The sequence below is a fragment of the Schistosoma mansoni genome, chromosome 5 (assembly GCF_000237925.1).
Source record: "Schistosoma mansoni strain Puerto Rico chromosome 5, complete genome".
Lineage (NCBI taxonomy): Eukaryota > Metazoa > Platyhelminthes > Trematoda > Strigeidida > Schistosomatidae > Schistosoma > Schistosoma mansoni.
This window is the reverse complement of record NC_031499.1, coordinates 8,075,954-8,101,755: the sequence shown is the minus strand read 5'-3', so window position 1 is coordinate 8,101,755 and position 25,802 is coordinate 8,075,954. Positions and strand designations below refer to the sequence as shown.

At 34.9% G+C, this 25,802-nt stretch overlaps 1 protein-coding gene across 1 annotated transcript in view; it reads right to left on the bottom strand.

Annotated features, from left to right (window-relative positions):
- Positions 1–12,680, bottom strand: part of Smp_164630 (hypothetical protein) — a gene marked incomplete at both ends in the record, with an annotated part of 44,839 nt that extends 32,159 nt beyond the window's left edge. The window contains 6 exons of the mRNA XM_018797795.1: positions 907–1,554; positions 2,151–2,323; positions 4,634–4,820; positions 5,307–5,816; positions 8,156–8,945; positions 12,066–12,680. Of these exons, the coding sequence (XP_018652802.1) occupies positions 907–1,554; positions 2,151–2,323; positions 4,634–4,820; positions 5,307–5,816; positions 8,156–8,945; positions 12,066–12,680 (2,923 nt within the window). The remainder of the gene's footprint in view (positions 1–906; positions 1,555–2,150; positions 2,324–4,633; positions 4,821–5,306; positions 5,817–8,155; positions 8,946–12,065) is intronic.
- Between the last annotated feature and the right edge of the window lie 13,122 nt (positions 12,681–25,802).

The window sequence follows — 25,802 nt, the reverse complement described above, 5'->3', positions numbered from 1 at the left end:
TTTATCCCGTGTCACCCAGCTAAACAGTCAGAGACGTTACCACTAAGCTGGGTAACACGGGATCAAATCCGTCAGGGATCACCAGTTCCCTCAAGAGTATAGGTACACATTGCTGACGAGTGCCAAGTAGTACGAAACCTGGGTCCAGGGTTTTCTGTTGACCACCTCCAACCACCATTTTATGATTAAAGGAGTTATTTATCTGCTCAAGGTCACAACTTTCATCTCCCCGATTGGGTCAGTCATGATACACGATTATAAACTCAAGGGATTAGTACACTGAAATTTTGATAGATCAGAATGAAGATTAAAGTAATAGTAACTCTTATATATATTTTTACTGCATATTTCCTGAGTAACTATGGATATATTCCATGTACCATGATCTTTTGGCCTACCCATAAACTAGTTTCATACGACTTATTATTGTCCGTCTATTATTTACAGTCTCCTCTATTCACAGCCTTTTTTGGCTTGTTCATGTATAATTATGATTTTCCATTTTATAGTGTGATTTAGTCTGGTATGGCTGTATATGAACCAAGTCTTTTGAAATATAACTATAGTAGAAGCTAGTTGCTGACTTTTTGGACTCAAAGCAGAGGATCGAGAGAAGCTAGCAAATAATGGATCAGTGGAAAATTATCTATGTCGGCTCAAGGTCAATATTACTGATCGGAGGTGTAATTGGTTAAAATCGGGGACTGTAGGCTATATTAAACACAGAACAGATAATATTAGAATTAGGATTCGGATTACTGATTAAGGACTTGATGTTAGTCAGTGGTCCCTAAGACAAAACATATTCATTTTATCACTAAAGCTTCTTATGTAAATACCCTCTTTCCTACCACCATCACTCGAATTCATAATCAACATTGATAACAAATATTTAGATTAAATCACCTCCTAATCCATTGATTATTTGTGAACCAGATTCTGGGCAACTAAAGCCGGATGTTGTACCAATTAGACTGGCTGGAGCAGCATATGGTAATTTAATTGGTGTTCCAGGTGGTGCACTTATAGTTCCTGGAAAATGTATCTCATTATCTTGATTAGTTCGAGTACTACTGCTACTACTATTACTCATCATTCCTTTAATCATTAAACCAGTAGATGGCATAAATTGATTATATAAATAAGATGGTGATAATGGAACTATTCCATAAATTCTTTCAGCATCATCATGCTTTGCGATAGATGATGATAATGATCTACCGTCAATTTGTCGTCGTCTTGCTCTTGTCAGTAAACTTTGTTGTTGTGATATACCAGATGTGGAAACAAACCCATCTGACTGATTTATACTAGAATCTAGATTACATAATCTTGGTGGAATAAAATAACGATTATGCAATCCATCTCCAACAGTTTCATTGTTATTAACTTTACGTAACCAATTGTATGATGATGGTTGAATTGGATCACATCCCATGTGACCATAATTCATAGCTCTTATCGATGCTTGAATTCTGTAGTCATTAGAAAGAAATTCTTCTGTATCTGAAGCTGAGTTGAATTTTGTTAATTCATTGACATTCTTATCGCTATCTACAATAAGAAAATACAATTATACAAAGTTGGATTAGCTTACTACTGAATAACTAATTAAGTAGATTAAACAAAAAGCTAAAAAAGAACCATGGGACTACATCAGTTAACTAGATGATTCAAGTTAACAAACGTAAACTTGTGGATGCCATTTAAGTGATCTAAAAATTACTAAAATCTCCACAATACCCCTTTTTAATATCTACTTATTCATTTATCTTTTTCCATTAATCTGAAATCGGGTACCAGATTGGAATTTGGAACAAAGCGTGTAGTGTTCCAATTGTTTTGTCTTCTCTCTCACGCGTGCCTGTCAACCAATCAGGCGATACAATAATTTTCTTCTCTCTACCGCACTTCGGACTCACGCATAGTAGCCTCAAGCTTAAGCTAGTGAGCCTATCGCGTCAAGGTATTAATCCACATTAGACTAGTTGTCCTCTGTTCGAAAGTGGGTAGACAGATCAAGGTCACAACAAAGATGGTTATACTAAGACGAAACGTCCATCTTGTGTTTCCATGTCTTTATTAATTGTCTAACTTGAATTATTTTATGATTTCAAAGGAAATTTGACAATCTCTTCAACGCAACTTACCATTTCCTGACGTTGACATTAATCGTCTTTCATGTTGATTTAATAAATCTTCCACATCGGAACATACACCATATTTTATATCCATATTAGAATATTCATTATTATGAATGGATTGTAAATTGTAATTGTTTATCATTGGTTGATTATTATGTAATTTATTACACCAATATAACCTTGAATTTAAAGGTGAATGATTATTATTGCTTATAGAGTTAGTGAATAAAGATGTTGATGGTGATGATGTCGATGGTGATGATGCCGATGGTGATGATGCCGATGGTGGTGATGATGGTGACGGTGATAAATGATTGTCCATATTAGAATTTTCTATTTTATCATTGAAATTTTTAATTTGAGTTGTTTGTTCTGATTTGATTTCTTTCAATATTGTTCGTTTTTTTCTATCCATACTTGAACTGAAAGGTTAATAATTATAAATGATAAATAGTAAGAGAAAAAGAGAATGAATGAATAAATGAAGCATAGACACTAGTAGTAATTTAATAGTTGAATTCATGAGTTGATTAAAGCTAAACCCACATTGAGAAACCTGTAATCAATAAGCGGCTGTTTTGTCTTAGTTTAAGATTCTTCAGTGGTAGCGCTCATCCACGATGTCGTTTTAGGGATTCGAAACCAAGACATTCGGTCTTGCACGCAAATGAGATTGTACATGCACAATGCTGAGGATTCCCATACTGGGACAAAACGGCCATCCAGTGCTTCCAGGTTTTCAATGATGGTCTAACACTAATCGTTTCATGATTTGAATTAAAAAATTATTTAATCTCCAAAACCCCATAATGATAGTTGGTGAATGAATCTTACTTGAGTTTGTTTTGAATAAATTTATGATGTAACTAGCAGTTGAACTCAGGAAGTATATTTCGTCCTGTGCAAGACTCTTGAATCGGATATACATAGAGTACTGGATAAGGACGCCAAAATGGTTGATAAAAGTAATGAATGTTAATCAACTGAGTTTGTTGAGACATGTTCGGCGTATTCCTAACCGCCACCTACCTCAATGTTTGCTAGTATATGAGTAAACTGAACGAAAACTAGGGGAAGCTAAATTGAGACCTGTCACCAGTCTATGTTAACATTGACAGCTAGACTAAACCAAATAGGTAGGTTGCAGAGTATCTGGCTGGGGTCCACACAATTATCATAACCAATCGTTCCAGACTTTGTATGACATGGTTCACAATCATTCACAATGACGTAGACGAATACTTTCTTTATCTTATTCTCGATACTAAGTCACGAAATTTTCTTATATTTCCTGTTGTTTCTGTACCTAATCTTCTCAGCCACCCCTGATACTGCTAATGATTTGCATTAGCACACTGATATGAAATTGCCAGAGTAAATCCTAAAGTGGTCGAATTAGTAACAGCGGTAATAGGAAAAATTGGGTGTCAAAAATGCGATTCAGGATAGACAGCGAACATCATATTAAAATAGATGAAGCTTTCTCTGTTTTATATCAAGTACAAGCAATTTACCTAAAATATCTAGATTACATAGCCGAAGTCATCTGGATCAACTCCAGAAAACAGAACTTATTTATCCAGAAAAGATATATCTAGCCTCTATGTTTACCTTAGTCCATGATTGAATCATCAGACACCTAAACTGGATATCATAAACCCTTTCCATTCTCTCAATTCTTTGTGAGTTTATATCTTTCTTAATCTAATCATTCATCTTTCCCAATTCTGATGAATTCTTTTTTAATCGTAATTACCTTGAAAACACTTCTCTTATTACACAATATATTGACTATACTATGCAATTTATTCACCCAATTTTTATTACATTTTTCTATTATATTAATAATAACTTCACACTTTACTGAACACGGTGGATCTGATGCAGATGTGAGGGCGCGGATCGGCAAAGCAAGAGCAGCATATTTACAACTGGAGAACATCTGGAATTCAAAACAACTGTTTGTCAACCAACGCCAAGATCAGAATTTTCAATACAAATGTCAAGATGGTTCTACTGTATGGGGTGGAGACGTGGAAAACTACGAAAGCAATCATCCAGAAGATACAAGTGTTTATTAACAGTTGTCTACGCAAGATACTTCGGATCAGATGGCCAGACACTATCAGCAACAAGTTACTGTGGGAGACAACAAACCAGATTCCAGTAGAGGAAGAAATCAGGAAGAAGTGTTGGGAGTGGATAGGACACATATTGAGGAAATCACCCAACAGCGTCACAAGACAAGCCCTCACATGGAATCCTGAAGACCAAGAGACACATTACACCGAGAAATGGAGACAGAAATGAGAAGAATGGACAAAAACTGGATAGAACTGGAAAGGAAGGTCCAGGACAGAGTGGGTTATCGAATACTGGTCGACGGTCTATGCTCCATTGAAGGTAACATGCGTAAGTAAGTAAGTCCGTAACATACATCATTTAGTACAAACAAAACATAAGTTTAATTCATTAAAATAATCATTTACCTTAAATTTGTTATTCCATCAGATAACTGTGTAATCGATGAACTATTATTACCATTATTATTCATTGATGAACTACTACTTAATCGATTCATCTTATTTAATTCTGGTAAATCAGGCATCCATAATGATTCTTGCGCTTCTCTCATTCCTTCTTGTAATCGTTCATGCATACGACGTGCATAATTGCCTAGATTCTCTTCTTCATCTCCTCCTTCTCCTGCTGCTCCTCCTACTCCCCCCTGCTGTTGTTGTTGTTGTTCATGATTAGTAGACGGTTTCATGGGATTCAAATTGAACATCTTCGATTGATATACAGTAGAATATGAATGATGTAAATTTCTTGGTAATGATCCAATGATATTAGAATTATATAATTGTTTTGTATGAAATGGTAAGGTTAAATTTGAATTATGATTTAGTAAATCATTGGAATCCATTGCACTATCCGATTGATAACCACAATAGGTTCGATGAATTTGATGATTATTATCTGTTTTTATACATGGTTGTTGCATAGTTTCATTGATTGAATTAGATTGTAAGGGATTGGTCGTCTTGGATACACATAAATTGGGTTGTTGTTGTTGTTGTTGTTGTTGGTGGTGGTGGTGGTGATGATCGGGATCATTTCGATTGATCTCAATAAATTTTGACGGGATCATTTGTATGTTACTTTCAGAACAATCTATATGTTCTTCCAATACATTGATAGTTTCATTATTCTGATTTGTTTTTATAAGAGTTTTTATATCAGATGTTTGTGTTTGAGATAAATGATCATCATCATCAGCATTAATATGATGATGATTCTGATGCTGATGCTGATGGCGGTGAGATGGATTGACAGAATTATTATGATTAGTTGATGGATAACGTTGCTTTAAAGCAACATATAATTCACGAGCTTTACGACGTTGTTCTGTATTGTCTGTTGGCTTTTTGCTTAAACTTCTATGATATGATGATGATGAAATGGATGGATTATTATTGATTGGTGTCGATGATTGTTGTTCTGTCCTGTTAATCGTCAGAGTTGTATTAGCTATTGTTACGGATGTTATCCCTGAGGATGTAGACACTGTTGTGTATATTCCAGTAGGTTGAATAGAATTAAATGTCTCAGATTGATAAGGAAAATGATTGGAATGAATAGTTTCTGATGAAGGATTGGTAATTTCTTTCACTTGATCAAATTTTAACAAAAGAAGATAAATTACATTATTATTATGATAACAACAACTAAGGGTTAGGCAAATTAAGGTGATATAACTCATAGTCTGTTTAATTGGATTAAGTACATTCAATCTTTTACATTCTGTCATGATAGAACATATTTTGAATGGTAAAGCTACTTTGCTCAGTCAGTCAGTCAGCTACAAGTTAGGACCAGGCACATTCATGAATCGGTCCAAGTTGCCATACGTCGTTAGCACAACAAGATGAACATCAGATTCATAGGGGTAGTTAATTTAGTGGTGGTAATATATAAAAGATAGGTTGTATATAAGGATATAATATAGGAAGAAAAAAAGTTATAAAGCAATTTTAATCTCAAGGTTTAAGGGAAGAAAAAGAGTGTATACACCTACGCCATTGTGATCGATTTTGAACCATGTCACCTAGAGTCTCCAACCATTGGTTACGATAGTCACGTGGACCCCAACCAATTAGTCTTTATCTACCAACATGACTGAGACCAGAAGTTAGTGACTTCAAGCACTGATGCCACGTTTTGGTTTGGCGGCCCCTAACTCTCTTCCAACCATCCTCAATACTAGTCAGCATAGCGCGTCGTGGTAATCGGTGTTCAGGTCATACGTAACACGTGGTCCAACCATATTAGTCGATGAAAATTCATTACCTCATCAACTGATTTCCCATCATTTCCTAATACCCCGTGTCTAACCTCACTATTACTTACCCGGTGATCCCAGCAGATGCAAGCTACTTGGCTACTTCTTTGTTATCCTTCTTGTTCATTTCAACTTGTTGTATTGATGTATCATGACAAATAAGACTAATATACATTTTATGCTATACTTTATGTTAATTATATTATGTATCCTCCTAGTGGGATTTAAACAAAACTATTCTGTCAAACTATTCAGTATTTCAACATGTATTTCAGAGTTTCATCCAAATTCTTTCTTAATATGTCATTGAGTAATGGAAAATTTGGCGAGACTATAATTTATGGACGAGCCAATCAGAAGCGTCTGAGAGTTTTCAAGGTCACAGCGCCAATTTCAGTACCTGATGCTTATGGACAATCGGTTCACAGGGGATTTTAGAGAAGACATTACAATTAGGCGTTTACAATTAGGCGCTTACAATAAATCGGACTACTAAGAAGTCCCTTTATTTGTAATTGCGGTAATCAAATGACTTGTAGACCTTGTGAAGACTACCGTGATGTTGTCGTTCGGTGTAATATATGTTGGGGGAAGATTTATACTAGAATAAACACTTTTTTCGCTCGATCCAGATTGAGACTAAGTCAAATTATGATGATTGCCATGAACTGTATAATAAAAGCACCAGTAGCATTGGCCGAAATATTAACAGATGTTACTGGACCTTCGGCTGTTCAGTGGTATGAGTATTGTAGAGATATATACGTAATGACATTAATATCTACTTATTGAATAATGAATGAACATATCTTCATCTTATAAAGATCAGTTGTAACCCGAACAGTTCAGTAATGGTGACATCTTTAATTGCGGCATTAAGTAAAGAAGTTTGAGATGGTAATGATCAGAACACCGGTTGAGGACAATCGAATGTATTTAAACACAAATTACAGACTATCTCACTAAATTCTGATAACCATACAGCAAACAGTTAATTTGCAAAATATCAATCAACTGTCTCAATCTTGACTGTTCCTTCTGTAAATATCAATCCATCTTCTCTAATTTCATTGTATGTACATTTTCCTACCAATTGCGCTTCATTTCAGTTCTTTCCTTATTGGTCTTCTGCCAAAATATATTCTATGTCTGACCATCACCATATACTACTTATATGGATATAAGTAGACCACACCACAGAGATGTACGAGTATGAGTGTTAATTACCGTAAGACTTCAAATACTTTCTTTTAACGATTTTCATTTAATACAAAGTGTTGGTCAAGGGGTTCCTAGCAATTACTTTTGATCATTCTCGAACATACAACAGACAAATGTTACAATTTATAAGTCAACATTTAAAATATATCTACAATAATTCTAGACAAATGGAGCATGAGATAGAATGAGAATGACTATCAAATGAGATTATTACAAATAGTCTAATTATCAAGTGCTGAGGAGTCCCATGACAGGACGAAACGACCGTCCAGTGCTTCCAGGTTTTCCATGATGGTGATCTAGCTTCAATTGACTCATGATTTCAACTATGAAAATACTAAATTCTCCACAAAACCCCTTCTGATCTTATCTATATCTCTGCTAATTTTCACTTTTCTATATATATATCAGACTTTAAAGAATTATTCACTCCATAAAATTAACTTACCATTTTGTGTTTGAGAGGACATATTAGGCAAATGTTTGTATGTCAGGTTATTTGGTGCACCACCACTACTAGTAGCAGTAGCAGTAGTAGTAGTAGTCACATTCATTTCTTGTCTAGTTTTTGTTGTTGTATTCATTTGTTGTATTGAGTGCATGGATTGATGATTAGATAAATTTTGAGCTTGACTTGAGCTTTCTTGAATTCTAACACGACGATTTATAACTGCATTATTCTTGTTTACAGTTGTAGTAGTTGTAGTAATACCATTAATAGTAGAAATAGTAGTAGTAGTAATAGTGGTAGTCGTCATGGCAACAGTAGGAGCAATATTTGTTACGTTTGAATAATTACAATGTGAAATGGGCATAAAATTGGAATTGGGCGCTTGAGCAGCTGGACGATATGAAATTGGTGGAACAAATGGTTGAATTATAGGTGTATATTGTTGTATGTTTATATTAGATGGATGATTGTGTATTTGTGTATATTGTGTGAATGATGGTGGTGGTGGTGGTGGTAGGCCCATGGGTACTGATTGATTCACTGTAGAACAAATAACATTAGTATCATTTGAATAAGAAATACCAGTTTTGATGATATGGGAATTTGATTGATGAGTTTGTTGGGTAGGTTGAAATTGGTGTTGTGGATTAGGCCTTTGTTCAAATATACTATTTCCTGTCATATAACGTCGTGTATCATGAAGATAATTTGACATTAATGGTTGTGTTGTACTCGATGATATTGGATTGATTGAATGAGATCTCTCTGGTATCATTGGATGTTGAAACTAAACAACAACAAAGTAAAAAGTCATCCGATTAATATACTACTTAGATTCAATTAGTAAAAATTACTGTTTGGAAGTTATGTATCTTATACATAGAACTAGTACGTCTCTCTTGATGTTTACATCAGAATGAATTTGATGTAACCAATTGTCATCGAGATCCATTATAATTCATCGAGTAAGAATTTTACGGTCAGTTAATATTTAATATAATATGACTAGCTTTGAGGATGATTCGCAAATACAACACGGAGAACATCAACACAATCAAACTTGATGGCGAAACTCTGGAAGAGGTGGAAACATTCACGTACCTGACAAACATCATTAATGAACAAGGAGGAAATGATGCAGATGTAAAGGCGAGGATTGGCAAAGCAATGACCACATTCTTATAATTGAAGAACATATGGAACTCGAAAGAAATGTCAACTGATATCAAAGTGAGAATCTTCAGTACGAACGTCAAGACAGTCCTACTGTATGGAGCTGAAGCGTGGAGAACTATTCTATCCATCGTCAAGAAGGTACAAGTATTTATAAATAGTTGTCTATGCAAAATACTCAACATCCATTGGTCGGATACCATCAACAACAGCCTTCTGTAGGAGAGGACAAACCAGCTTCCAGATGAAGAGGAAATTAGGAAAAGACGTTGGAATTGGATCGGACATACATTAAGGAAATCACCAATGTGCATTACAAGACAATCCCTAATTTAAAATCCGGAAGGGAAGGAGAAAAGAGGAGGGTCAAATAACACATTACGCCGGGAAATAGAAACAGATATGAAAAGGATGAATGTTAACTGGAAAGAACTGGAAAGGAAGGCTCAGGACAGAGTGGGATGGAGAATGCTGGTGAGCGGCTTATGCTCCTCCATGACGAGGGGTAACAGGCGTAAGTAAGTAAGTAAGTCTGAGGATGAATACTTTCGTTATTGTTATATCCGAACGAAGAATAAATGAATGGTAACTTCTTGGAATTATTTATAGACTATTATTACATATATTCCTAATGAATAACGATTAAGTAACTAGATTATACATATATTCATATTGAAGTGATATACCAATCTATTCTAGTGACTAATATTTACATTACTATTCCCCACTTTGAATAATTCTGTGTATTAGTTGCAGTCTCGCACACTCACAGTCACTTTCGGCTTGATACTGTATGATTATTTTTTTATTTTATGGTTTGATGCAGTCTGGTCGGCTTGTATATAAATACCACTTTTGCCTGAAATATACTATTCATGCGGCGGATGCTGATATTTATGATTGGACTAAACGAGCTGGGTATACGGAGGACCAAAAGGAATGACAGTTGACTCAAGATTGTTAGTGCTGTTTGATGCATCACTGGTTTAACACAGCAACAAGGTCATAGAAGTCGACATTCTGATTGGTGATTTCGCCATACGATATTTGACGGGTCATAAGACATAACAATCATAATAAATGATCAGTCACTGAGTAGTTGTGACCAATGCAATATACGTCTGGCCATTTAGTGATTAAGGAGTTTTATTGATCAAGTTGTTAAGCCTTCACTAGTCCAATTGGCCTGATATTGGTCAGATTCTGTTGAGATGTTAGGTTGTTATTCGAATAACTCATTAGGGACATCTTAGATTGTGAAGATAAGTAAAGAGCTTCAAAAACCTTAGAAGACCACTAGTTCCTTCACAATTGTGTCAACTAGCACAAAATCTGGCTCCATAGTTTCTATCCAATGTCTATAATCACCTCGTCGATAAGCATCATGTAGGCGATTTCATTTCATGAAAAATGGTGTGGATTTCTTCTTTATCTAGATTTCAAACTGGTTTATATTCATCAGAAAAGAGCATTCGAAACTTTAAAGCACCTGGTCACCTTGTGGCTACCAAAGCCTATAGTTAATAACTACCTGACATCTGGGCATTGTAAACGCGATTCCTGGTGAAACAAATCATTAGACATGAGTATATCTTCGGTACTACAGTGAAATAATTCATAATCTACATTCGATGATACTGTTTTCATCCTCTCCATGAGAGTGAATATATAAATAACTCATCAGTGTCTCGAGAGGTAACCCAATGGTTAAGGCGTTCAACTTTCAATCATTAGATTACGATTTCATATCCCATTTCCCGTCCGAGTATTATCCAAAACCTTCACACATAAAGTGTGCTTCAAAGCGGCGTAAGCTTACCTGTAGTTGACGAATAAGTAACCACAATAATCAACAGTATAGGTAACGTTTTTGTACAATCCGGAAAAAGAATGTAGTTAGATCATTTAGATTTTAATTAGTCTTATGAAAATATTTTTACCAATCTTAAAATTTACTTTTTTATCACTAAGGGGATATGTAGAGGCTGTAGTATGTTGATAGTTTAATTCATGAGTTGATCTAAGCTAGACCACCTTTGAAAACCTGGAAGCACTGGACAGCCGTTTCGTCCTATTGTGGGACTTCTCGGCAGTATGCTTCTACGATCCCTCATGCGGGACCCCAATACAGAACTCGATCCAGAGCGTGAACACTTAATCTGTAGATCACTGAGCCGGCCGAAATCCAACGGTGCTATTGCCTAACTTTAATTCATCCAAGATCTTGCTCAACACTTCATCCATTGCCTAAAGTGGATAACCATCTCACACCTGACGCAGATTGGACTCCGCTGGTCATGGCTTCTCACTAGAACCCCAGAAAATCAATCTTAAAGCTGATCACTAGTCTCACATGTGAGATCGTGGATGCACACTTCTGAGGAGTTCCATATCATACAAAGGTACTGTATATATATACTTCAAAATATCAGTGGAATTTCTAGCCAATTTCTCAATGTATTATTAGTAGACTATCATGAGTACTTTGTATAGATCATAGAATCACCCTTCATCACTAATCTATTCAATTATTCAGGATAACACTGTAGTCTTTCTACTAAGAGAATACTTGTTTCTAACTATCATATCTTATACAACATTCAAAATGTTTAAGACAACTCTGTATTATATCACTATGACAACTTCCAAGCAAATCAATCTAATCATACCTGAAAAAATTGATAAACATTTTGTCACTAACTATTATCTATATCGAAACAATTTTTGCACTTACTTCATTTGTTCCCGAGATAAATGTATTTGGATGTTGGATAGGATGATGTTGATGTTGTTGTTGTTGATGATGGGAATGATGATTATGATGATGAGGCAGCGGCGGTGGCGGTAATGGAGGTGCGTAATTTGTCGATGATGATGATGATGATGATATTTCTTGAGATGTAGTTATATGTTTTAATGTTTGATTTGTATTTGGTTGATGAATAGTCATTGGAGTAGTAATAGTAGTAGTATTATTATTAGTAGTATTACTAGTAGTATGATTATTATTTCCAGATAATTTATTCATACTTGTTATAGATTGATTATAATATGGATATTGTTTCTGTGTAGTATGATAATATTGACTTAATGTTATACGTGGTTGTATATTTGTTGTTTGATATGTATTATCTATACTACTTATATTTAGATTATTATTATTATAAGTAGTATTATTCATTGAATGGTTATCTATAGTTGATTGATTTTGTGATGGACTATTCAAATATAGAATACGATCTAATTTTGTTGGTGATTCTTTAATCTTTGATGATGATGATGATGACGAAGAGGACATATGATATGAATTCATATTAGATTGTTGATATAAATTGAATTGACGTGGCATTGGTATACCAGATAATGGTGATGATGTTGATGATGATGGTGGTGATGTATTCCCTGTTGAAAATTTATTTTCACTTGGTGACAATTTATTGATTGTTGGTTTTTTTGGTGATGGAGAATTTCTTTGTTTTTGATTGTTATGATGATGATTGGGTTTCGGTTTGGATGATTTAATATTCAAATCTATGATAAGGAAAGATGGAGGCAAGAAACAAATAATGTGATAATGGTGGAGAAGATTTGTAGCTCAGGTGAATGATTTTGATGGAGTTTTATTCTCTGAGCACAAACCGGAAGTTTGTGCTGATGATGTCATTCAGAAGGACGATAAAAGCTTCATTACGAAATCATCCATCTCAGAGAACAAAACTCCATCAAAATGTGACGTGTAACTAGTTGTCGAACTGGTACCGAATAAATGTTAAATTGATAGAATATTATCTGAAAGGGTATTATAGTTTTTCACAACTTGGGTTTTTAACACTGTTCATGATTTCATATTAAGTTGTTTAATATTGAGAAGTGATACGCTAACGGTTCAAGTTGACTAGAAAAAAAGGTTACCGGCGCGAAGCTGGTTTGAGTCTCGCGAGTGCGGGATCGTGGATTCGCACTGCCACTGAGGAATCCCATAATAGGACGAAACGGCCGTACAGTGCTTCCACGTTTTCCATGGTCGTCTAGCTTCAATTGACTCATTATTTCAACTATGAGAATGATTATGAGTTACACCATGTGCTGTACTAAATCTACCTCTAAACTACTTATAAGTAGCTTAGAAAAATAAACTAAATTTTACTTCGTGATCAAGAATAAATGTAACTGGAGTTTACATTTTTGTCTATTCATGAATTTTCAAGGCAGAAAGCTACAAAATACATGAATGAGAAAAATACTCTATCAAGAATAACAAACCACCTGAATATACATTGCCCTAAAGTGTATGTTGGCATGTGTACGTATGTCAATAGTTCTCAAACTGATTCCAATATGGCGCCTATTGTCAGTTCAGCTAACTTACAGTCAAATAGTGTTGCATTAGAAACATTAGTTTACATTGTGAATTTATTAATATTTAGTTCAAGGATGGAAAATCGTGTGTGTGGGGGGGGGGGGTTGAGTTTAGCTTCGTTTATCATTTGTTACTAGGTTGTTTTTTCTTCTTTTTGATATCATGGAAAATACACCAGTTTTATTCAAGTACATTCATGTAACACAAAAGTTACTTGTTAAATTTTTTTTCTTTTTTCTACTTGGAAACAAAAAAAACTCAACCTAATTTTGAAAAACCAAAAAAAAGTAGGTTGAGAATATTTTGATCATGTAGAAAATTATCATACACAGAATTAATGAACACTGATCAGCTGGTAAGATTTCTTTTTTTTCTCTATTAACTTGTTTAGATGGTTATATTGAAAATAGTTGATAGACTGGAATCTGTTCAGTGAAGTTTAAGTATGCTTTCGAATCCATTCAGAATTGAAGAAACACCATTAAGGTTGTAGGATTAAAAGGATATTTACAGCTGATTATTTAATAATCAATTTTGATAGATGAATGGAGAACTACTACATCCATCGTCAAGAAGGTACAAGTATTTATAAACAGTCGTCTATGCAAAATACTCAACATTCACTGGCTGCATACTATCAGCAACAGCCTACTGTGGAAAAGGACAAACCAGCTTCCGGCTGAAGAGGAAGATATGAAGCGACGTTGAAATTGGATAGGACATACATTGAGGGAATCACTAATGTGCATTACAAGGCAATCTCTAACTTGGAATGTTGAAGGGAAGCGGAAAGGTGTAAGGCCAAAGAACACGTTACGTCGGGAAATCGAAGCAGATATAAAAAAGGATGAATGTTAACTGGAAAAAACTGGACAGGATTGCTCTGGACAGTTTTAGATGGATTATGTTGGTGTGCGGCCTATGCTACTCCATGAGGGGTAACAGGAGTAAGTCAGTAAGTTAGTTACTTACTTACTTGTGACGCAGTTGTCTGTTTTCCTCAATGTATGTCCTATCCACTTCCAGCGCTCCTTCCTGATTTCTTCCTCCGCTGAAATATGGTTTGTTCTCTCCCACATTAGAATGTTGCTATTAGTGTCTGGCCAACGCATCTGAAGTATCTTGAGTAGACAACTTTATAAACAACCGTATCTTCTGTATGATGGCTTTTGTATGTCAGTAAGTAGTATATTATTTATCCACTGACCAACTCATATTCAAAAGAAAGGATTCTAATCCCCTTTACACACTCGCCCAATCACACACACACACTCTCTCTCAATAAAAACATACATATCGGGAAGTTCTAATCAAAATATCATTGATCAATAAGAAGAATTTAAGTGAAATTCTTGTTTCCAAAGTTAGAATCAAGCGTTAAAGAATAGAATATTTCTTTCTTTTTCTCTCTACCCATAATTGTTTACCTCTTTTTCTAAGCAAAAAGAAAAGGTGTTTATAGACAAGCGAACAACAAAGAAAGAACCGATAAATTCTGACAATATAGAAAAAAGAAATAAATGATTACATAACTTTAATTATATCGGCAAAGTAAGAGCAGTATATTTACAATTGAAGAACATCTGGAACTCAAAACAAATGTCTGTCAACCAACATCAAGATGAGAATTCTCAATACAAATGTCAAGACAGTTCTACTGCATGGAGCGGAAACTTGGTGAACTACGAAAGCCATCATCCAGAAGATACAAGTGTTTATTAACAGTTGTCTACCCAAGAAACCTCAGATCCGTTGGCCAATCACTATCAGCAACATTCTTCTATGGGAGAGAATAAACCAGATTTCAGTGGAGGAAAGAATCAGGAAGAAATGTTGGAAGTGTATAGTACACACATTGAGGAAATCACCCGATTGCGTCACAAGACAAGCCCTCACATGGAATCCTGAAGGCCAAAGGAGAAGAGGAAGACCATAAAACACATTACTTCGAGAAATGGAGACAGACATAAGAAGAATGAATATTGATTGGATAAAACTAGAAAAGAAGGCTCAGGACAGAGTGTGTTGGAGAATACTGGTCGGCGGCCTATTCTCCATTGGGAGAAACAGGCGTGAGTAAGTAAGTACGTAACTTTAATTGTATTATAGATTAGAAAGAGAATAGATGGTTGGAATTATTTGGTAAAATAACTGTAGACTTAGATTTTGTATTCAGATATTCAGTAATATTTAATGTAGAGTCTAGTATATATATGCATATCGGTCCAATTAGCTACAGGATATTACTACAGTAAGATTAAATTATCAAGACAACTATTAGAGGTAGTAATAGTATATATGAGAATAGAAAATATAATTCGAGAAGAATGAATTCTTGGAATAATAAGTAACAGTACTTCAGGACAAATAATAAGTGGATCTCCAGGTTTGTGAACGATTTCAAGTTGTGTCACGTAATGTCACCAACAATTGATTATGATAATAAAGCTCACCACAAACTGGGAGTATGTACCTATCAGCATGGGTCAATTCAATAGTCAAAGATATTATGTTCTGGGTCTCCGACTCATAGTTTTCTTGCAGCCTATACCCATACCAACTACCAATGGACTTTTAAGTAGGTGGTGGTTAGCCTTAAATAATGCATGTCCCCATTACTAACTCAATGAAAATTCACTACCTCATCAATCGATTTAACATACTTATCTAGTACACTCAGTCTAACCTCAACATTGCCCACAACATACAAGAGTAATGGTCCAAAGATGCCTATGATCAAATACTAGTAATTCACGAATATTCTCTATTTTTTAACTGTTGCGTTTCATAAAAACAAAACTATTTAAGCTTTCACTGTCTAGGATTACTATCCAAGTGACAATTACACAGTTGAATTCACATAGTATTGTTTGATTGAATCTTCCCATTGATGTTCAGGACTGCGACTGGTCAGTCTCTAATTGACATATGTGCATACTGTGTGTATTGACTCGATATAGCCTTAATTTACAAGCATTATAAGCAAAGATGGTAATGGCTAGCAGTGGAATCAAGTTTGACGGCCGCTTCGTCCTATTTGGGACTCGTCAACTGGATGTACCTGCATCTCAGAGCTGATGTTCACTCTTGGACTCGAGCCCAGTACCTTTCGCTTCAAACGCCATCGCGTTATCCTCTCAGCTACTGAATCCTGAAGACAGTTGTTCATTCCAATATTCTATGTTTTCGAATGAACTAGTTTAATTAGTTTTCTGTATAAATTTATCCTGAAAACCATTTTTATACTGCCATTTGTCCACATTTCTTAACTCCACTTGACTTTAAAAAAATGATCATCCAGTTCAAAATTAGTAGCTAGTTACAGAAATTTTTGTGTGTATTGTTTGCATAAGCTAGTGGCTAAGTGGATAATTCGATGAAGTTTAAAGCAAACGATACTGAGGTCAAGTCTCGGAGCAAATTTCTACTCTGGGATTCAGTTACATCCAGCTGACGAACCCTAAATAGGACGAAACAAATGTCCTAGATTTCGCCGCCACTCATTGTCCATCTCTACTCAGTTATAAAAATATTTGTTTATATTTAGCGATGAAGCGGAGACATAAACAACTATCCAACACAACAATCATCATCATCATTCCTTTTTTTAAACAATCAAACAAATAACAATAACAATCAAATGTTTCTATCCTTCACTTGTTGTTGTTCATTAATTACTTTCCTTATTTATGACCTTGCGGATCAAGTTTTTCTTTCAATACATTATGATCCCCATGAATGAGTATGTGTTTTTGTATAGGCGAACATGATAAACACACACACACACATACATGTAGAAATACTTTGGAGATACCGAAACGGTACATACATAGGGTATAACAAAAGTTGATTTATATCACTTTTCTTTATTGTTCGCTTACATTGTTTACCATACATTTGATGTTGAGATCAAATAGAGAATACACCAGTTTTGTATAAAGTAATGATAAAATAAACAACATAAATAAAGTAAGAAATCTAGAAATTAATTGATGATCGAATAAATAAATTATAAGCAAAGATGGATCAGTGGTTAGCAGTGCTATCCAGTTGGACGCGCGTTTCGTTCTATTTGGGACTCGTCAGTTGGATGCAACTGCATCTCAGACTTGTTGATGTTCACTATGGGACTCGAATCCAGTACCTTTCTCTTCAAACACCATCATGTTGTCCGCTCACCTACTGACTCCTGATAGCCACTTGCTTGTACAATGAGGTGAAGTTTCAATTCACTTAGTATTGTTTGTTTGAATCTTCCTATTGATGTTTAGGAATGCAACTATTCAGTCTCTAATTGGCATATGTGCATACTGTGCGTATTGACTCGATATAGCCTTAATTCACAACCATTGTGAGCAAAGAGGGAGAGTGTCTAGCAGTGGAATCCAGTTTGGTGCGCATTTCGTCCTATCTGGGACTCATCAGCTGGAGTACCTGCATCTCAGAGTTGATGTTCACTCTGTTGTTCAAACAAACAATACTAAATGAATTTAAACTTCACTCTATTGCACAAGCAAGTGACTATCAGGAGTCAGTAGGTGAGCGGATAACACGATGGTGTTTGAAGCGAAAGGTACTGGGTTTGAGCCACCGAGTGAACTTCAACTCTGAGATGCAAGTACATCCAATTGACGAGTCCCAAATAGGACGAAACGCGCGTCCAACTTGATTCCACTGCTAGCCACTATCCATCTTTGCTTACAAATAAATAAGTTGTTTACTTTAAATGATAAATAAATAAATAAATCTGTTGCCTGTATCAACTCTTATTTCACCTGTAATCAGAACCAGTTGTAGTACAAAAACAAAATTGATGTTAATGATTGATTGAATGATTAAATGAATGATTAAAGGAGATTTACTTTGTTTTCTTCTTATCAAGGCATAATCAGTTTTAAACAACAGGGAATAGATGGATGGTCGAACATGCACATACACACACACTCACACTAATGTGTACGGGCTACACTATACAGGTATATGAATGATGAAAGTTTTCCTAGCAGTATTATTATCATACATGATTAGAAGTAGTTTATATGTATGTGCGTGATCATAAAGTAGGCTATTTCAAGAATAGGATGAGAGATAGAGAGTAGAAACCGTGAATTCAATAGATCACCATATTGATTGTGTCAATAGTTAAGCTGGTAGCCAAAAGTAGGTAAGTAAACAATCAGAGAATATTACCTGACATGTGTAACTTCTGTTAACCTTTCAATATTTTGCTATCTTGTTTTTCGTTAACCAAAAACGTTCAGAAGGGGTTTTGTGGAAAATTTAGTATTTTCATAGTTGAAATAATGAGTAAATTGAAGCTAGACCACCTTCGAAAACCTGGAAGCGCTGGACGGCCGTTCTGTCCTATTATGGGATATCAACTTACTGAAGACCATTGGTGAACGCTTGCTCAAAATCGTGGATTGGTTGAAGTTAGACATTAACACCATCGGATGCCGGCCGGCACAGTGGTCTAGTGGTTAAATGCTCCGGCGCGAGACTAGTAGGTCCTAGGTTCGAATCTCACGACTGCGGGATCGTGGATGCGCACTGCTGAGGAGTTCCATAATAGGACGAAACGTCCGTCCAGTGCTCCCAGGTCTTCGATGGTGGTCTAGCTTTAATTGACTCATGTTTTCAACTAAAAAAGTGTCAGATTCCCAGTTATTTTATTGACCTTGTTTAAACCTGGTCATTTAAGTATACTGAAATTAAAAACTTGATTTGGTTATTTCTCGATTTTTACTAGGCAGAGGTTACTGGAGACTGTAGAATTTTCGGTTGTGTAAATCACTGGCTGATCTTATCCAGACTATTATTGAAAAACTGGGAGCATTGGATGGCCATTTCGTTCTAGCATGAGACTTCTCAGTAGTAAACACTCATGGTCCTGAATCCGGAAATCAAACCCAGGAATCTCATCCTTACATGTGCACACTAAAACATTTTCCAACAATATGCTTGTCAAATTTTGATTTAACTGGTGTAGAGATAGGTTGGAAAAACGATACAACGACTATACACCAATGTATATATTGTTCAAATACATTTTATAATAGTCAGCTGTTTGTTTTATTCATTCAAAACTTGATATAACTTGGCATAAGTTATGTAATTACAAACTGCCAATATCTTACTTAAAGAAAAAGGGTCTATACACGCAAAAGGTAACTAGTCAAACGGATACTTATTGCTTAAAAAAAGTAATAAAATAGAGAGAGAAAGGTTAGTAACCATCAAAATATCCATATCCATAAGATATATATGTATGTATAATGAAGTTATGCTTATGTACATTATATAATTTACCTAAGAGAAATGGTTTTTTGTACTTGTTAGAAAGGTAAGAAGAAAGAGAAGTATGAGTGAACAGAGAGAAGGAGGGAGAGGGAGAAATAGAAAGAGAGAAATTCTTGAAAAATATACTGTTATGTAATAAGGATTCTTTTTATTGATCTTATTACAATGTAGTTTACAAAACAAAATAAGACTTAAGTGAATAGAAGACAATTGTATTATAGACTTTAAGACTGTTGACATTTGTTGGACTTAATTTTATGAATGAGAAAAGTTTTAGTATGAGATTCTAGGGTTCATTTTTTTCTTTTCTGTATAGACTAATAGTTAAGACACGAAGGATATATCCTTGTGTTAGAATTTTAAAATGAATGAATTGTAGTTTCTATGTACATAATGTAAGTAGGATTTTTCATAAAAGTAAGTAGTGTATATATATATGTGTGTGACACTGCTAAGATATGAAAGTAGAAAAGAAAATAGTTCACTGAAAAGTGATCACTGATAATTGAACCATAGTTGAAATCATGAGTCAATTTAAGCTAGACTACCATGGAAAACCTAGAAGCACTGCTTTAAGGCCGTTTCGTCCTATTGTGGGACTTTTCAGTGGCAGTGCGCATCCACGAACCCGTACTCGTGAGATTCGAACCCAGGACCTATCAGTATGGCGCGCAAGCGCTTAACCACTAGATCACTGAGCTGGCTTCCAATTTCAACTATGAAAATACTGAAATCTCCACAAAAAACTCCCTTGTAATTGTTGAACCATTTTTTCCATGTTTCATTTTTCTCGTTTATATCAATAAAAGAATATTGAAAATGTGATAGTATTGAATTTGTTCAAATTATCTGATAATTAACAGATAGTTAGTTACAATCAAGATAGAACTGGATACGAAGGTGGATTGACTGAGCCACTATGTTGAATGGCATTAAAATAATCGTAGTTTAAATTTATCACTTAGACATCTATCATCATGGATTAATGAAGAGTTGCTGAAACTGTCTAACTCCTAAAACTTATCTTTCAATCATGTTAATAATTTTTTAAGATGATTTACTCGGTTACTATTATTGTTCAAAGCCGTTCGGTAAACATCATCAGTAGCTGGAGACTGTAGGAGACATGTAACGCATAAGCAATTGCAGTGGTGCAGTCCCATTTATTCTTCATCATCTAAAACTCTATTTAAGCACCATTCCTGACTGTAAACTCTTTGATCTCACTTGCTCCTTTTAGGACAGTGTTTTCTGTATTGAGTAAATGGACTGAGTGATAGCATTGGGACCAAGACTGTTCGTTCCATCCTCCTAGGGAATTAAAAGCTGGAGTTATTTGTATCCTAGTGTTGATAATTAGATCGAATCTGTTGATGAGCAGCTTAGTTTGTGTTTGAGAACGAGAAACACCGGGTTTGATTCCCAGTGTCGATCTTAACACTGGGATACAGAACCAAGAGTCCTAAATAGGCTGAAACACATGTTTTGGACCCGATAGCTACCAACAAATCATTTATTCTATGTAAAGCTCAAAAAATGGCTTTATCGAGACAATCAATACAACATACATATAAGTCAACTAAGACTGATCAGAATTTAGTTAAAAAATATAAACAATGGGGGGGATAATTTAAAATCTTTTAACTGATTCCTATAGCAACTAAAAATGAATTCTCTTTCCTTAGTTCCTACTTTCATCATTCACTTTGTTATAGTAATAAAATCTGATTACCCTATGACAAGTAATTCATCACTAATGCGCAAAATAATAGATTCCAGTCCTATAGTGAACATCAACAAATCTGAGATGCAGGTACATCCAGCTGACGAATCCCAAATAGGACGAAATGCACACCAAACTGGATTCCACTGTTAGCCACTATCCATCTTTGCTTACAATCCATGTCTCATTTTTATGAAAACATAAACGAACATATAATTGAAAGTTACAACCAAATTTAAAGAAACATTAATGTACCATTTATCATTATTAGTGTATTGTGAAAAAAAAGCGAAAAACAGATTTCTTTCTCCTTTTTTTTTCTTTTTTCCACTGATTAATTACCATAAGGTTTTCACAAAGGAAATGTAACTCACCGGCACACACACAAAGAGACACACACACACTCAAAAAAAAGGTAATTCATTCATATTTCCTATGTATATAGCTATTGCCAAAATTACAAAATGATGATGTTCATTTTTAATGAAAGTTGTCAATAACTATGTGAATATTATTGCATTGTTTCGTCTGTTTTTTTTTGGGGGGTGTGTGCATTTTTCACATTGTCAGCACAATGATACCGTACATAATCAGACATGAATAAACATTGAAGTATTACAGCATGTCTGTCGAATTATATCTGTCTATCTCATTGGTCTAGTGGTTAAACGCTCTTACGCGAGACTGATAGGTGTTGGGTTCGAATCTCATGAGGCGAGATCGTGGATGCTCACTGCCACTGAAGAGTCCCACAATAAAACGAAACGATCGTCCATTGCTTCTGGGTTTTCCATGGTAGTCTAGCTTCAATTGACTCATGATTTCAAATATGAAAATATTGAAATCTCCATAAAATCTCCACTGAAATCTCCACTGAATCTCTGATCTGTCTATCTATCTATAAGTATGAGTATTGATAGCTGATAAAAAAAGTATTTAAAATGCTCGAACTAACTTCCACTTAACGATTTTTGTATTAAGATTAAAATTCTTGTGTCTATATATGAGCGTCAGGGTTGAACACGGTTGATAGGTGACTTTAAATTGTTTGAATCCACCTATTGACTTATTACTATGTTAAGATTGAAACAAGTATGTACGTGTCTGTATATCGAACATGTCTGTACAGAGGAGTCAGAGTTAAAGATGTCTGAGTAAAAGTTTCAAAGAGTTCGAATTACATTTCACTGATTAATTAATTTTTTTTGAAATGAATTAGATTTGAGAATTATTTACTCCCATTACCCCAGGTCGTGGAGGAGCTTTGGTCGTCCAACGGGATTCTTCATCGAATTCTGTTCTGGGCAATCCTTTCCAGTTCATATTCATTCTTCTCATGTCTCCATACAATACTCGATGTAGTGTATTTTTTGGTCTTCCTACTTTACGTTTCCATTCATGATTTCAAGCTATCGCTTGCCTCATGATGCAGTTTGATTATTTCTGTATTGTATGTCCAACCAACTTCCAGTATCTTATCCTGATTTCCTCCTCAGCTGGAAGCTCATTTGTTTTCTGCCATAATGGGTTGTTCCCTAAGGTATCCAGCCAACGTACATTCAGTACCTTACCTGGACAATTGTTTATAAATATTTGTACCTTTTTGATGATGGTTGTGCTAGTTCTCGAAGTTTCATCTCCGTACAGTATAGCTGTCTTGAAGTTCGTATTGAAAATTCTCACTTTGATATGGGACGAAAATTGTTTTGAGTTCCATACATACTTCAATTGTAGGAATGCTGTTCTTGCTTTAATAATACTCAGTATTACGTTCACATCATGTCCTCCATGTTCATCGATAATGCTAACCAGATAAGTGAAAGTGTCCACCTCTTCCAGAGTTCGCCATCAAGTGTGATTGCAATAATCCTATCCATGTTGTATTTGAGGATGTTGCTTCTTCCATTGTATATGTTGAGAACAAATGATTCAGAGGCTGTTGCTACACTGTTTCTCATCACATGCATTTTTTTTGTGTGTATGTGATAGAAGAGGTAGGTTATCTACAAAGTTCTTGTTGCATGCAAGCTATCCATTGCATTCTGTGTTTCCCAACAGATATGGAGATTTGAGAATAGACAACGGTTAATATCGACAATATTTTCATTATTCATTATATTATATTACTTATCAATTTTAGTATTAGTAATAAAGTAACGTAGTATATGTATATTTACCTTAATGATAATAAAGATGCATTTGAAGGAGAGATCCATTAATTTCATTCCATATTTATGTATTCTTTGATTTTTAGATCAAAAGAGATAGTCGGATAAAAATATTAATATCAGAAGGGGTTTTCGTGGATATTATAGTAACTTCAATGGTTGAAATCATTAGTCAATTGAAGCCAGACCATCATGGAAAACATGAAAGCGAACTGGACGGCCGTTTCGTTCTATTTGGGACTTGCCAGCTGGATGTACATGCATCTCACAGTTGATGTACACACTGGGATAATGCGACGGCGTTTGAAGCGAACAGTACTGAATTCAAGTCTCAAAGTGAACATCAACTCTAAGATGCAGGTACATCCAGTTGACGAGTCCCAAATAGGACGAAACGCACGTCAAACTGGATTCCACTGCTAGCCACTATCCATTTTTGCTTATAAAGCTTGTGACTTTAGTCAATATCGAGGCAGTCCGCACAGTATGCACATATGCCAATAAGAGAGAGACTGATCAATTGCAGTCCTAAATAACAATGGAAAGATATAAGTAAACAACACAAAATAAATGAGTTGGAATGTTTACATTGTTAAAGAATTACAACACTAGTCTACTTGTACAGTTGTTATTAAAGAGACTTTTTTTACAGATACACTTTATATTAAAATTGTTAGTGAGGGGTGGACAGTATAAAAATTCTAAGTATGGTGTATGCTATTTATATCGATAGATATAAGTAGTAGGTAACACTAATTGGAAGTGGAAAATCTGGCAACAAAAGGCTAAGAAGATCGAGTTGAAGAGTATAGAAAGGAAAATAGAAAGGAATTATGAACTGGAAGAATGATACAGAATGTGAAGGATAAATGATGGAAACTTACAAATGAAGTATCCGGTGTATGATTCTCATGTTTATGGACGAATTAATCAGGTTTAAGATGCAGAGTCTATGATTTTTAGATGATTAAGAGCACTGAACAGCTGTTATATCTTTATTTGGGATTATCCAGTCATTCCTACAATTAAATTTCAAATTATGAAAGGTTATCGTTTTATCTGTTATACATGAAAGTCCTTAGATGAATCTTCTTTGAGACCATTGATGTATAATATTATTGTTAAGTATTCACGATACGTGTACATCTTAGTTCATGAAACATAATGATAGTTGTACAACGTGGAGATACTACTAAGCCAATCGTGTTCTAACTGTAAACTTTCTTGTATGTTCACTTGTATAAATCAAAACACACCTGTAGCCCTTCTAAGGTTTCTGCCCGTTCCCAACCCAAATAAAGAAGAAGGGTTGAGTATGGGATATGTATATGTCCGTCATTGTTTGAATGATGTAAAAACCTGATAAGAATGAGGAAGAAAATTGAAGACAATCCAAAGGCAAATCGTTTCTGTTCTTATCAAAAGCAATTATTTAGTCCTTATTATGTTTACTACAGTCGTAATGGCTTGAAATGATCAATTATTGTTTATCCGATTTAGATTAAAACCATTTATAAGGATGAATGCATAGTGTTACCTGAATCCGCCACTATAGTCATTCAAATCTGAAGTATAGTAAACATTTTTTCTCCTAATTGGATATCAGTTTTATTAGGAATGTTTATTACGCGAAATCCATTAGGTGCGTTCAGTGGATGACGTCTGAATAACTTCTGCAGAATAAAGTACTTGGTTTAAAGCACATTGTAAACATCAACACTGAAATGAAGATATATCCAGATGACAAACCCTGGATTCCACTGTTAGTTCTATACCAAACATACTCAAACTTGTGATATAACGCTACATTGACTCAGTCCTCTCAAAGTGTACATACTGCTATAAAGACTGATTCATTTTAGTACATTCACAACAATCATTGTTTCTATACTTAAACTAACCTTCTTTTTTAAACCTTTA